At 47.9% G+C, this 15,481-nt stretch overlaps 1 protein-coding gene across 1 annotated transcript in view; it reads right to left on the bottom strand.

Annotated features, from left to right (window-relative positions):
- Window positions 1–6,387: 6,387 nt before the first annotated feature.
- LOC148442169 (alanine aminotransferase 2-like) overlaps window positions 6,388–15,481 on the bottom strand; it is a 30,010-nt gene continuing 20,916 nt past the window's right edge. The window contains exons 7-12 of the mRNA XM_088464133.1: window positions 13,609–13,688; window positions 11,389–11,525; window positions 11,136–11,310; window positions 8,374–8,529; window positions 7,702–7,814; window positions 6,388–7,537 (exon numbers count right to left, since the gene is read on the bottom strand). Of these exons, the coding sequence (XP_088320259.1) occupies window positions 7,447–7,537; window positions 7,702–7,814; window positions 8,374–8,529; window positions 11,136–11,310; window positions 11,389–11,525; window positions 13,609–13,688 (752 nt within the window). The 3' untranslated portion in view covers window positions 6,388–7,446. The remainder of the gene's footprint in view (window positions 7,538–7,701; window positions 7,815–8,373; window positions 8,530–11,135; window positions 11,311–11,388; window positions 11,526–13,608; window positions 13,689–15,481) is intronic.

Here is a 15,481-nt window from a genome sequence, read left to right on the forward strand (position 1 = left end):
AGAAGGAAAGGTGAGCGCTACCATCAGTCCTGTGTCATGCCAACAGTAACACATCCTGAGACCATTCATGTGTGGGGTTGCTTCTCAGCCAAGGGAGTGGGATCACTCACAATTTTGCCTAAGAACACAGCCATGAATAAAGAATGGGACCAAAACATCCTGCAAGAGCAACTTCTCCCAACCATCCAAAAACTCTTGAAAAAGGGTCAACACTGCAAATATTGACTCTTTGCATAAACTTAATGTAATTGTCAGTAAAAGCCTTTGACACTTATGTAATGCTGTAGTGTTACCTCAGTATACCATAGTAACATCTGACACTTATGTAATGCTACCTCAGTATACCATAGTAACATCTGACACTTATGTAATGCTACCTCAGTACACCATAGTAACATCTGACACTTATGTAATGCTACCTCAGTATACCATAGTAACATCTGACACTTATGTAATGCTACCTCAGTATAACATAGTAACATCTGACACTTATGTAATGCTGTAATGTTACCTCAGTATACCATAGTAACATCTGACACTTATGTAATGCTGTAATGTTACCTCAGTATACCATAGTAACATCTGACACTAATGTAATGCTGTAATGTTACCTCAGTATAGCATAGTAACATCTGACACTTATGTAATGCTGTAATGTTACCTCAGTATACCATAGTAACATCTGACACTTATGTAATGCTGTAATGTTACCTCAGTATACCATAGTAACATCTGACACTTATGTAATGCTGTAATGTTACCTCAGTATACCATAGTAACATCTGACACTTATGTAATGCTGTAATGTTACCTCAGTATACCATGGTAACATCTGACACTTATGTAATGCTGTAATGTTACCTCAGTATACCATAGTAACATCTGACACTTATGTAATGCTGTAATGTTACCTCAGTATACCATAGTAACATCTGACACTTATGTAATGCTGTAATGTTACCTCAGTATACCATAGTAACATCTGACACAAAGGTCTAATAACACTGAAGCAGCAAACTTTGTGAAAACCAATATTTGTGTAATTCTCAAAACTTTTGGCCATGGCTGTACACCCTCCTAATACCCACAGACAGGGCCGGCGCTAGGCTTTGCTGCGCCCAGCGCCATCCTGTGTGGCCGCCCCTTCCCTCCTCCGCTCCCTCCCCCTGAAGCTTCATAAACACTTTAGCTCCAGGAGGGTGGGCGTTTTCAGCGCCCGCCGGACACCATGGCGCTCCGGGCGACGGCCCGGCTTGCCCGCCCTAGAACCGCTACTACCCACAGACTACACCCTCCTAGTACCCCCTCAGACTACACCCTCCTAATACTCCCCCAGACTACACCCTCCTAGTACCCCCTCAGACTACACCCTCCTAATACTCCCCCAGACTACACCCTCCTAGTACCCCCTCAGACTACACCCTCCTAGTACCCCCTCAGACTACACCCTCCTAATACTCCCCCAGACTACACCCTCCTAGTACCCCCTCAGACTACACCCTCCTAGTACCCCCACAGACTACACCCTCCGAATACTCCCCCCCACCCCCCCACCCCCACTACACTGTCTGATTCACAGCATACTGTATGGACTCCTTGCATACATTTGTCAGGATCACACCGGAGTTCTGAGATTAGTCCCTGTTTTTTATTATTGCCCAATAAATCTTCTTTATTTCCGCTTGTTTTATGCCTTTATCAGCTGTGCAACTTGTCTCTTTCTGTGTAATGAACATTTAGTGAAAAATGGAATCTCAAATTACAAGAAAATACTTAATATATTTAGGATACACGGTGTGATGGGTACTGTAGTGCTCCAAGGTCTGACGAGACAGAGCCCCCCATTGTAGGTGCTGTCACACAGGGACCCTGGAATCCATATTCAGACAACTGACTTATCCGGTGATTTCCTGGGAATAGTTGGTCAGATTGGGTGCGAGATTTATGGTGTTACAGCATTGTAGGTGTATATCTCCCCTCGCTGTTATATACCAGATGTCATTGTCATGTTTTAAGCTCCTATAGTATAAATAAAACCTTGGATAGGTGCAGAATTACACACGGCATGCAGCTCAAATCAGCGCTAAAGAGTAAACATCCATAAAACACTCAATGTAACACAGTAGATAGAAAGATAATTGCCCAGATATTGAGCACTCCGGGTACACACGTGATATAACCCAAGAAAGAAACTTTTCCACCTAAAACTCACTTCAAGTTTTGTAAATAAACAATTCCTCAAAGTCTTTGTAATACTTCCTTCACCTGAAGATGATGAGTCTCAATACACGGAGAAAAGATCAATATATCCTCTAAATAGATGACCACAAATTTTTTAAGAAACTCCCATAACACATCATTGGTCAAATCCCGAAAAATATCAGGTGCATTGGAAAGATAAAGGCACTACCATGGATTCATAGTGTCCAGACTGGGTATTAAATGCCGTTTCCCATTCATCCCCTTCCTTGATACGGATCACGTTATAAGAACTTTACAAGTCAATTTTTGAAGACTCCGTGGTTTATTTGAGATGATCACACAATACAGATATGAGAGGTACAAGGAGAGGTATTCATGAGTGATTTAATTCAACACAAGACCAAAGACCTCCACCTTTCTTAAGCTGGGTACACACTTTCACCCGATCAGCCTGCAATCATAGAACTGTCCCGTATCTATAATGGCTGCAGGTCACACAGGTCTCTCCAGGAGCGTATCTATAATGGCTGCAGGTCACATAGGTCTCTCCAGAAGCGTATCTATAATGGCTGCAGGTCACATAGGTCTCTCCAGGTGTATATCTATAATGGCTGCAGGTCACATAGGTCTCTCCAGGAGCGTATCTATAATGGCTGCAGTTCACGTAGGTCTCTCTAGGGGCGTATCTATAATGGCTGCAAGTCACATAGGTCTCTCCAGGGGCGTATCTATAATGGCTGCAGGTCACATAGGTCTCTCCAGGAGCGTATCTATAATGGCTGCAGGGTCACACAGGTCTCTCCAGGGGCATATCTATAATGGCTGCAGGTCACATAGGTCTCTTCAGGAGCGTATCTATAACGGCTGCAGGGTCACATAGGTCTCTCCAGGTGTATATCTATAATGGCTGCAGGTCACATAGTCTCTCCAGGAGCGTATCTATAATGGCTGCAGGTCACATAGGTCTCTCCAGGAGCGTATCTATAATGGCTGCAGGGTCACATAGGTCTCTCCAGGGGCGTAGCTATAATGGCTGCAGGGGTCACATAGGTCTCTCCAGGAGCGTATCTATAATGGCTGCAGGGTCACATAGGTCTCTCCAGGGGCGTAGCTATAATGGCTGCAGGGTCACATAGGTCTCTCCAGGAGCGTATCTATAATGGCTGCAGGGTCACATAGGTCTCTCCAGCTTCTCTATACAGGGCTCCTAGAGCAGCTGAAAACTTATTGTGCAGAATACTGTACTTCAGGTCATTTTTCCATATTTGTTTAGTTTATATTAACTTTTGTTGCCTTTATGTGTGATGAATTATTATTAATTTTATGCTATTGGCCTTTTGTTTGGAGTAGAGTATTACCGATTGTACACTAAAGGGCGAGATCCAGAGATGGACGCTAATGTGATCACAGCTGTAAAAACATGCTAATAGTTCCAGCGCTTCCGCGAGCATAGGGATGCCCACTGCTGCCTTCTCATCTGCGTCTGATGTTGCTTACCAGCGTAACAATCGCTAACATTAGCGCACATTGACCTGCAATGCAGCCCTTGGGGCAGGTCTGACCCATCTCATATATAGCGGCTCTCCTGACACACAGGGGGCTCACATGCTGCATGTGATTGGAATGGCTAATTTGTGCACGCCCAACAGCGAATAAACTGTCAGATACGCCTGCGTTTTCCTTACCACTCCCCCCCCGTCGTTACATCCTACACACGGTGACTTCCTGTCACTCACTTTGCAAATGGGTTCTCTGTGCGCACGGAATCACGAGACCATCGCTGCGCGTGCACAGGAACTTTGAAACAAGCGCAACCGCAAAATATCAATCTGCGTACAAATAGCCATTGCGTACATCTCTGATCAGGCGCCATACAGGTAGATTGTTTTACAGTCCAATTTTTATTTTACAGCATTACCTTGTGCTTAGTTTTATGTTTTAAATTATATTTTCATGCAAATTTGTTCTTGCAAAAATGATTCTTATATAGATTAATGTCTTTTCTTACATAGGCAATAATTAGCTTCCACAGCAATATATGGTGATAAATAGCAATGAATCTGATCGATTGTCGGTCTGGCCACAAGGACACGCGGGCACCGAGCCACATAGAGACCTAGAATTGGTTTGGCGTGACGTACCCCACTAACAGAAGATACATCAGTACAACCCGCATGGTCTCCTGTAATAATGGGCATTAGTGAGCAGTCTCTGGCTTAGATTCTCGCCAGTTACACAGAGTAATATACAGTATATGTAGATTTTTCATTTGACCAATTCTCCAGTGCCGCATTGTATCGCTACATGTTACTGGTGGGCACTGTATACCCCCAGTCTGACCCCCCTGCTACGTTCTCCCTGCTCCGGCTGGAGACAGGTGAGGGAGGGGGAGAGAGCATGGCTGGAGACAGGTGAGGTGGGGGAGGGGGAGAGAGCATGGCTGGAGACAGGTGAGGTGGGGGAGGGGGAGAGAGCATGGCTGGAGACAGGTGAGGGAGGGGGAGAGAGCATGGCTGGAGACAGGTGAGGGAGGGGGAGAGAGCATGGCTGGAGACAGGTGAGGGAGGGGGAGAGAGCATGGCTGGAGACAGGTGAGGGAGGGGGAGAGAGCATGGCTGGAGACAGGTGAGGGAGGGGGAGAGAGCATGGCTGGAGACAGGTGAGGGAGGGGGAGAGAGCATGGCTGGAGACAGGTGAGGGAGGGGGAGAGAGCATGGCTGGAGACAGGTGAGGGAGGGGGAGAGAGCATGGCTGGAGACAGGTGAGGGAGGGGGAGAGAGCATGGCTGGAGACAGGTGAGGGAGGGGGAGAGAGCATGGCTGGAGACAGGTGAGGGAGGGGGAGAGAGCATGGCTGGAGACAGGTGAGGGAGGGGGAGAGAGCATGGCTGGAGACAGGTGAGGGAGGGGGAGAGAGCATGGCTGGAGACAGGTGAGGGGGGGGGGAGAGAGCATGGCTGGAGACAGGTGAGGGGGGGGGAGAGAGCATGGCTGGAGACAGGTGAGGGGGGGGGGAGAGAGCATGGCTGGAGACAGGTGAGGGGGGGGAGAGAGCATGGCTGGAGACAGGTGAGGGAGGGGGAGAGAGCATGGCTGGAGACAGGTGAGGGGGGGGGGGAAGAGAGCATGGCTGGAGACAGGTGAGGGGGGGGGAGAGAGCATGGCTGGAGACAGGTGAGGGGGGGGGAGAGAGCATGGCTGGAGACAGGTGAGGGGGGGGGAGAGAGCATGGCTGGAGACTGGTGAGGGGGGGGAGAGAGCATGGCTGGAGACAGGTGAGGGGGGAGAGCATGGCCGGAGACAGATGAGGGGGGAGAGCATGGCCGGAGACAGATGAGGGGGAGAGCATGGCTGGAGACAGATGAGGGGGGAGAGCATGGCTGGAGACAGATGAGGGGGGAGAGCATGGCTGGAGACAGATGAGGGGGGAGAGCATGGCCAGAACGTGGTACACACCTAGGACCCGATCTGATGGCAGAGTCAGAGCGATGTATTTCTACTGCACATGACTAAGTAGCGCTGCGCACGTGACTATCAGCGCACAGATTCAGATGCACGGTCGCTGAAATGTATTAGACATGTAAGGCGTGTTCCTGGGCTGTGGCTGATTAGAGGCACAGAGGTGCTGCGTCTTAGGGAGGGTTTTAGTTTTTGGCACCCCCCGGAGAGGGTTAGGCTAGGGGAAGGGGGGTAGGTAGGCTCCACTGGGGGTGGTTAGGGTTAGGCACCCCCACCGCAGGGTTAGGTTTAGGGTGCGGTAGGGGGGATGGGGTTAGGCACCACTGAGGGAGGGTTAGGCTATGGGGAAGGGATGGTTAGGGATAGGCACCCCCCCAGGAGGGTTAGGTTTAGGGTGCGGGAAGGGAGGGTTAGGGACCACCGGTGGAAGGTTTGGCACCACTAAGCCCCAGTAGGGGATCCTGACAGTTCGGGCTTCCAGTGTCGGTATTTAGTCCACTGGATGTATTACATACCGATTCCCCAGGCGCTATTACAGCGTCTACAGACGCTCAAAGTGGACACCTCAGTCCGGGCACGCGGATGCGCACTGCGTCCATTGTAGCGGCATTAGCATAAAATTGCGTCCTGTTCAGAATCAGGCCCCAAGACTTCGCTCCGGATTGGGTGGAACTGGGGACTCCCAGTAAGTAACAAAATAAATTTACATTCACAAGTTTTAATTGTAATAAAGTTTTATTGGTAAAATGTAAGACACTGTTATATTAGCCCTTAAGTAGGAGCAAATCTTCCTTATTCGTACAGTACATAGAAATGATCCTTTTACATCAGAGGCTGGACTGCAGAGCTGACACCTTGTTCTCCGCAATGCAAGCCCGACACTCATCGAGGTACAGAGCACGTCTAGAATGCCCGTCTCACTGGGTCACCTGGGGATAAAGCATACATCGGAAGCTGGCGCCCAGATAAGTCTGGGGCCTATTGTTCTAGCAACGCACAAATCTACCCTTAACAAAGATGGCAGCCCCCAGTCCCAGAGTATCAGGCTGTTACACTTGGCATAGCAGCATAGAATGGCTTTATAACACTGAGCAGCGGGAGTTCAAACACCAAATCAGGTAGGTAGGTTCTCCTGGAGGCTCATATGGGAATGCCAGAAACTATGGATGCTCAGCTACAACCAAAGTACCTTCACCCCCCCCCCAAAACTGAGTTAGCCCCAGGAGACCCATCACCCAGCTTGAAATGGAGCTGAACTTAAGACTTGGGTGTATCAGCAGAAGCAGCATTTATATTGAGGTCCTAGAGTCACCTATAGTAGCTCTATAACGTAATCCATTATACTTTATCTGTACCGTGACATCACACTATCGGGTTAAGGTGGATTACAGGGAGGGTGCTTGTCACAGGGCTTGCAATCATGTTGAGCATGCAGAGAAAAACAAAACAACTCAGGACACAGTCTGGCCCAGCCAATACTATGAGAAATTATCATGCTTTAAAATGAATAATTTGACATTGTCCCCACAAATAAAAATAGGGGACAGCATTCTATCCTTGAGGCCACACAAGATAAGAAGGTGGCTGACAGCCATCACTAGTTCTGGTGACACCGGGGAGCTTAATACTCACTGGGATAAATTTGGCACATGGAACAATCTTGGCAATGCCCAGTAAAGAAAGGTCCTGGTGGTCCTGGACTATCGAGAACAAACTACAATTCCATCTACATGTTCCCCCACCCATAAGTCTTCATCATCCACAGTCACCACAGCATGGTCACCTCCTAGGAGTATTCACGGGTGAATTTCTGATGGAAATCCTTCAGCCGCTCCAAGAGGCTCTTGAGCTTCTCAGTAGGGGGGAGGATGGTCATCCTGGAGAAGAGGAGAATTTAGCCGTCAAGTTACCATCAAGCTGGAGACATCAGAAACCTCCACAATCCAGGATGCATTGAATATTCTCTTCTCCTGGATCTGTGGGCTACTTATAGGAATCTTTGGGCAGCAGCTCACACAACGTGTGATTACCAAGTACCTACCTGAAGTGGTGGGTCCCGTCACGTTGGCCAAACCCGCTACCCGGAACCACACAGATACCAGTCTCCTCCAGCAGCTTCATACAGAAGAACATGTCCGGTGCCTGACCTTCAGCCTGGGAAGGAGATGCAGGAGTATAGTGTTTATTTTATACATATACTGTATACACAGTTACCTCATTTCAATGAACGATGCATTAACTGTATATAACATTTTTAATTAAGGTGCCCAGACATTTGGTCTTCCAGTCTGACCGATTATTATTGGATTGTACATGAATCTCTCCATTTAGAAGCAAGCACACACTGCAAATTCATAGCATAAAGACACAACTCAATGCCGCAGGTTTTCCGGTTACCACGGCCGGATATTTCCAGCGTAACAGCGTGCGGGAAAGTCGCAGGACAATCATTAGAGCACTCACGTTTTTTGTTTGGAGATTAAGACTGTAACGTGTACTTGCAGTTTTATTCCGGCTACGTAACATTAAAGACTGCACCAAGCACTGAATAAAGCACTTTAGTTACAGAGACACTAAAGAATCGATACCAGTATTACTAGTGATAATTACTATTATTATTGTTACGGACGACTGTCCAGCTCTCACGGATCATCTCCTGATCTCATGATGGGACTACACGTAGATCAGGACTGGATTCATCCACCCCACTCACCTGCGCCAGTTTGATGGCTTTCTCCGGGATCTCAATCTTTGGGAATGAGTACATCGCTCCCTGGACGGGGTTACAGTGGATTCCGGGGGCCTGGTTTAGGATCTCCTCTGTGAGCCGTGCCTTCTCGGCCAGATTACCCAGCACGGTTTGTTTCTCCTGGGGAATAACAGACACAAGTGTTAAGGTGCATACACACGGTCAGATAATGGCGCACACACACGGTCAGATAATGGTGCACACACACGGTCAGATTTTTCCTTCAGATCTGAAGGATAACGATTTAAAAATCGTTCATATCTGAAGGAAAATGACATATCTGACATACCTGAACGATGAAGGATGCTCGTTCCCGTTTGTCAGATAACGATATCTGACATCTGAGGTGTTTGCAGTCAGACTTGGACGATTCCATTCATTTTAATGCAGCCAAAAATCGTTCAATCGTTCAAATCGTTCATCTGACAAATCTGACCGTGTGCGTGCTCCATTATCTGACCGTGTGCATGCTCAATTATCTGACCGTGTGCATGCTCAATTATCTGACCGTGTGCATGCTCAATTATCTGACCGTGTGCATGCTCAATTATCTGACCGTGTGTGTGCTCCATTAGATATATAAAGAGTATATACTTAGGGGCCCATTTATCACTAATATTTGTGTATTATTCCCAGGAAACACCCATTTTCAGGGGGGGGGTAACCGCAAATAATTAGTATCTCCCAAATGTATGAAGGAGGGTCCGCAGCAGATCTCAGATATGCTGTGATCCCTACAATCCAGCCGGCAGCCCCCTCCCCTATACGTCTCTATGGGGGATGTGGTGCTGCCATATTTACCAACTACCAGAATGTGATGGATCCAGAGATTGGTCCCAGCTACAGACATCTGTATATGGTAGTGGTACGCTGCAGCCTATGGGCGACTCATCGCAAAAAGTACCAGAAGGGGCTTCCATAGGAACCCTCCCACAGCAATGGGCGCTGTCCATGTGTGGCCTGTAGAACGTACATGCGCTGGAGTGTCGGCACAGGACGCGGTCACTTCTCTCTCAGCACATTGCAGGGACGGGATCTCTCTCCTCCCCCCCCCGTGAGATACAGGTCATGGCCTGTTTCTCACGGAGGTAAATATATCGGTGTGATATCCTATAAAAATAAGCCCAATCTGGAAAAGAGCATAGAGCTCAGTGCCAATTTGAATAAAGTTTATTTAAATAAAAAAACAAATACGGCGGTTTGAGGAGTGACAGTTGGAGCGGTGAGGGGAGAGCGGATGACGCCATGGAGCAGAGATGAGCAGCTGATAGAGTGTAAGCAGAAGGGAGAGACACGGCAGTGTGAGGAGTGACAGTTGGAGCGGTGAGGGGAGAGCGGATGACGCCATGGAGCAGAGATGAGCAGCTGATAGAGTGTAAGCAGAAGGGAGAGACACGGCAGTAAAAGAGAGTCCAATTAAGAACTGTAAAAGGTGTAAAATTGTGAACCCGTTGACACCTCCAGCCAACAGAGCGCACTGCAAGTGTCAGACGATAGAGGTGAAAGACTTTATACCAGTGCTGATTTGCTGAGGGAACTTCAGCCTCAGCAACGTCCATTGGGCTGGGTGAGATAAATCCTATAAGTATATATATATTTAGAAATCTGCTCCATTGCACAGGACATTATCCTATAGATGATATACCTATACAGCAGATTCCATAGGAAGAAGTTCCAGTTTGTTTGATACAACCATCTATGATACAAGTGCTGAAATATTTTGTTCATTGCTAAAAAGGAGTTTTACACCCTGAATGGCAGAGCGTCACAGCGTCACAAGAGAATTGGGCCCCAACATGCACATAAAGACCCCCTGTAGTATTCTTGGCCACACCAAAGTTATCTTGGACTTTAGTAATGTGTCTGCATAGATTGTAGCTTATTACTATGTAACTAAAATAAACCAATATAATCAATGTTGTTATATATTTTCCCATATGTGTGATGACAATAATGTGTATATAGTGTCTGTGATTTCTTTAGATTGTGTGTGTTTAAATTAGCTGAATCCATTCTCCCTCTACCTTACCATAACCATTACCTATTCCTGGTTATGGAATAAACGGTTTTATTATTTCATGCAAAGCCCTCTCTGCCATTGGGCACGATTCAATTCAGCGCGATGTAAATAGCGCCGGGAGATAGCTCCCGGAGCTATTCAATTCATCGCGCTGTTAGGTCGGGGAAGGCTCGTTATCGCGCCTTAAACAGGGTGTTTAGGCGCGATAACGGGCATTCCCCGACCTAACTTCCCGGCGCGAGGCTGTTTTCCCGGCGCTAAGGGCAGAAAACAGCCTCATGCCGGCACTTTTGTCGGATTTCTTCTCTCATCCCCGGAGGAATGAGAGAAGAAATCATTAGTCGGACTTGGCAGCGCTGTGTATTGAATAGCGCCGGGAGCTCACTCCCGCAGCTATTTACATCGCGCTGAATAGAATCGAGCCCTTTGTTTGTGACTATCTGGGGAATCCTTGCCTCTCTGCCAGGGTAGGTTATAGGGAAAAGCTGCTGCCAAACAAAAAATACCCTACCAAAGTAACCCCGACCTGTACCTACATCACAACATTTGCACCCTTATCACACCAGGGTATTACATCGGATTTGGGCTGGCACCACCCTCAAGTCTATCTCAGATACAGGGGGGTCAGATACAGTCTTCATACTGAGACTTGTAGTTCCACACACTACCTAATCCTGATGGAGCATGGACAGGGGGTCAGTGTTACCATAATAAATTGCTTGTAGGAAGGGTCTCCGGGCTGAGGGGGGTTCACGACCACGTCCAGTAGCGCTTGTCCCGGTACGGGGGAGCACTGACGTACAGACACCAGTTTGATCAGCTGCTGTTTTACTGCTGGGTCCACATTGATGACCTCCATGTATCCCCCTCGGAAGCCACACCTGGGAGCAATCAGGACAGGCGTTAGGGCGTCGGACCCACGACATCACCCTCTCCGGAGATTGGATAACAATACTCACTCGCCCACGTATCCTTTAGATATGGAGTGAAATGACGCCATCTCCACCACCTCCGAGTACTTAGGCCCCATCTCAAACAGGACCTTCTTGAAGGAGTGGAAGGCGCAGCCCTTGGCATAGACGTTATCCTGATATACCTGCAATCAGCGCAAGGGAGGCACATGGTGGTAAGGTAGGGATCACTGGAGAGTAGGGACAGAATAGATACTAGGGTATGTCCCACCTCCGCAATGCTTACACTAAGCTTCCTCTCTACCACTAAGGATAACATTCAGAGTATTATCTGTAAGCTATAACTGCATGTCATTTCCTCCCTGGCCACTAGGGGGCGCCCCAGACCTGCTGCTGTCTATAATTTCCCTATAACTCTCCCAGCGTCTCATCTGCTCCCATCAGTGACCTCGTACACTTCCCAGTGACCAGACTGAAGGCGGCCATACACTGTCAGACTCAACAGTTGGTCAGATCAGTTGTACGATTTCCCTTGAAAATCCTTCTTCAGATATAGTTGCATTTTAAATACAAATCGTCCTATATCACATAAGACAATACGATTTGATAAATCGCATCACATAATGGGGGTCAGTTCCTACACGATCAGTTGAGATCTCTCTGCAAAACCATCTGATATGCGATCCAACTAGACGACGGCGGGGACGCGCATCGGGGGTCGCAGAAGACTCAAAATACAACTATTCCCATATGATTGGTCTGTCTAACCTGTAGAAGCTGCCCAAATCGTGTGATCAATCAAAAGGTATAATTCTGTACATCTCCTGCTATATTGGGGGGGGGAGTGAGGTATAATTCTGTACATCTCCTGCTATATTGGGGGGGGGAGTGAGGTATAATTCTGTACATCTCCTGCTATATTGGGGGGGGGAGTGAGGTATAATTCTGTACATCTCCTGTTATATTGGGGGGGGGGGGGAGGTATAATACTGTATATTTCCTGCTATATTGGGGGGTGAGGTATAATACTGTACATCTCCTGCTATATTGGGGGGGGTGGGTGAGGTATAATACTGTACATCTCCTGCTATATTGGGGGGGTGGGTGAGGTATAATACTGTACATCTCCTGCTATATTGGGGGGGGTGGGTGAGGTATAATACTGTATATCTCCTGCTATATTGGGGGGGGTGGGTGAGGTATAATACTGTACATCTCCTGCTATATTGGGGGGGGTGGGTGAGGTATAATACTGTACATCTCCTGCTATATTGGGGGGGTGGGTGAGGTATAATACTGTACATCTCCTGCTATATTGGGGGGGGGAGTGAGGTATAATTCTGTACATCTCCTGCTATATTGGGGGGTGGGTGGTGAGGTATAATACTGTACATCTCCTGCTATATTGGGGGGGGGGGAGGTATAATACTGTACATCTCCTGCTATATTGGGGGGGTGGGGGGTGAGGTATAATACTGTACATCTCCTGCTATATTGGGGGGTGGGTGGTGAGGTATAATACTGTATATCTCCTGCTATATTGGGGGGGGGGGGAGGTATAATACTGTATATTTCCTGCTATATTGGGGGGTGAGGTATAATACTGTACATCTCCTGCTATATTGGGGGGGTGGGTGAGGTATAATACTGTACATCTCCTGCTATATTGGGGGGTGGGTGAGGTATAATACTGTACATCTCCTGCTATATTGGGGGGGGTGGGTGAGGTATAATACTGTACATCTCCTGCTATATTGGGGGGGGTGGGTGAGGTATAATACTGTACATCTCCTGCTATATTGGGGGGGTGGGTGAGGTATAATACTGTACATCTCCTGCTATATTGGGGGTGTGGGTGAGGTATAATACTGTACATCTCCTGCTATATTGTGGGGGGGGTATAATACTGTATATCTCCTGCTATATTAGGGGTTGTGTGAGGTATAATACTGTACATCTCCTGCTATATTGTGGGGGGGGGGGTATAATACTGTATATATCCTGCTATATTGGGGGGTGGGTGAGGTATAATACTGTATATCTCCTGCTATATTAGGGGGGTGTGTGAGGTATAATACTGTACATCTCCTGCTATATTGTGGGGGGGGTATAATACTGTATATATCCTGCTATATTGGGGGGTGGGTGAGGTATAATACTGTATATCTCCTGCTATATTGGGGGGTGGGTGAGGTATAATACTGTACATCTCCTGCTATATTGGGGGGGAGGTGAGGAAGAGATCACAATATTTTGTGGAATTTTTACCTCATCAGCCATAAGAAAAAGATTCTCTTCAGCTGCAAAACGAATCACGTCCTCAATACATTTCCTGCTCTGTACCTGACCTGGGGCACAGAGAGACCATATCAGTGCTGAGACAGACACAGAGACAGACAGACACAGAGACACAGACAGACACAGAGACACAGACAGACACAGACACAGACAGACACAGAGACAGACAGACACAGAGACAGACAGACACAGAGACAGACAGACACAGAGACAGACAGACAGAGACACACAGATACACACAGGGCATATGAGAGACAGGACACAGACAAACACACACACACAGACAGAGACGGCGGGGCCTATTTGCGTCATTAAGCCCCACCCCCTCGCGGCAAAATTCCCGCGATTGGGTAAAATTTACATGGGGGCGGGGCCAAATGCTGTGATTCATGCAGAATCACAACTTAAGCCCCGCCCCCTTCACGGAGACCCGCGATCACCACGGGTATGCTCCTCATTCTGCCCACTTCACTAGGAAGTGGGCAGAATGCGGGAGAAATGCCTACCCTTCCGGGGGTGCGGGGGGTTACCCGAAAAATCTGGAGCTTCCCGCAAAAACCAGGAGGGTAGGCATGTATGTCCATGAGGCAAAGGCCATCCCATTACACACCAGTATAAACTAGGGATGAGCGGGTTCGACTTTTCCCGCCTGACTCGGATCTGAAAGAGGCAAAACGTCATCATCCCGCCTTCCGGATCTCGCAGGTTTTGGATGCGCCATTTCTCACTCCGGCTGTGGACAGTGAAGAGGGAGGGTGGGAGCTAGGGCTGGCTGGGCTGTGTTGTCCATAGGGGCTGGCTGGGCTGTGTTGTGCTGTTGTCAATAGGGGCTGGCTGGGCTGTGTTGTGCAGTCAGTTGTCCATAGGGGCTGTGTCCACTCCAAAGTCTATAGGGGCTGGGTGGACTGTGCACTCCAAACAAAATAAAAAAATATTTTCTGTGTTTGTGAATTGTGTGCACTGTGCCTGCACGTGCATCAACAAAGGAGCAGCGCCAAGCGTGCGCCTGTGTCATAAGTCAAGGGCCGGTTTGGACATCTAGTCCGGACTGAAGGACGTGCCAACAATTTCTGACATGTCTACTGTCACTGCATATGATACTGTCACCACTGACAGAATGGTGGAGGATTACATCGGTGACAGCATCCAATGAATTATCAACTCTTCCAGGGAGACCAGCCTCCAGAACGTACAGAGGGACCTGTGGTGATGGATTCCAGCGGGGACGAGTTAATACTCTGTGAGGATGAGGATGTACACACTGAAGAGGGTGAGGAATCGGTGGATGAGGACGACATCTTGCCTCCGTAGAGCCAGTTTGTGCAGGGACAGATTAATTGCCAGCTTGTTTTGTGGGGGCCCAAACGAACCAATCATTTCAGCCACAGTCGTGTGGCAGACCCTGGCGCTGAAATGTTTGGTTTGTTAAAGTGTGCATGTCCTGTTTATACAACATAAGGGTGGGTGGGAGGGCCCAAGGACAATTCCATCTTGCACCTCTTTTTTTTCTTTGCATTATGTACAGTTTGGGGCCTAGTTTTTCAAACTTCCATCCTGTCTGCCACTGCAGTGTCACTCCTAGATGGGCCACGTGTTTGTGCCGCCCACTTGTGTCGCTTAGCATAGTCATCCAGCTACCTCGGTGCAACCTTTTGGACATGAAAACACTATTGTGAGGTGTGAGGTGTTCAGAATAGACTGGAAATGAGTGGAAATTAAGGTTATTGAGGTTAATAATAGCATAGGAGCAGAGAAACCTACAAATTCTGTGATTTTAGCTGTTTTTTTTGTTTTGTTTTTTTCAAAAAAAATACAGATCCAAAACCCAGAACCCAAAACACGG

This window comes from Taudactylus pleione, unplaced genomic scaffold (genome assembly GCF_031769625.1).
Source record: "Taudactylus pleione unplaced genomic scaffold, aTauple2 ptg001597l, whole genome shotgun sequence".
NCBI classification, from domain to species: domain Eukaryota; kingdom Metazoa; phylum Chordata; class Amphibia; order Anura; family Myobatrachidae; genus Taudactylus; species Taudactylus pleione.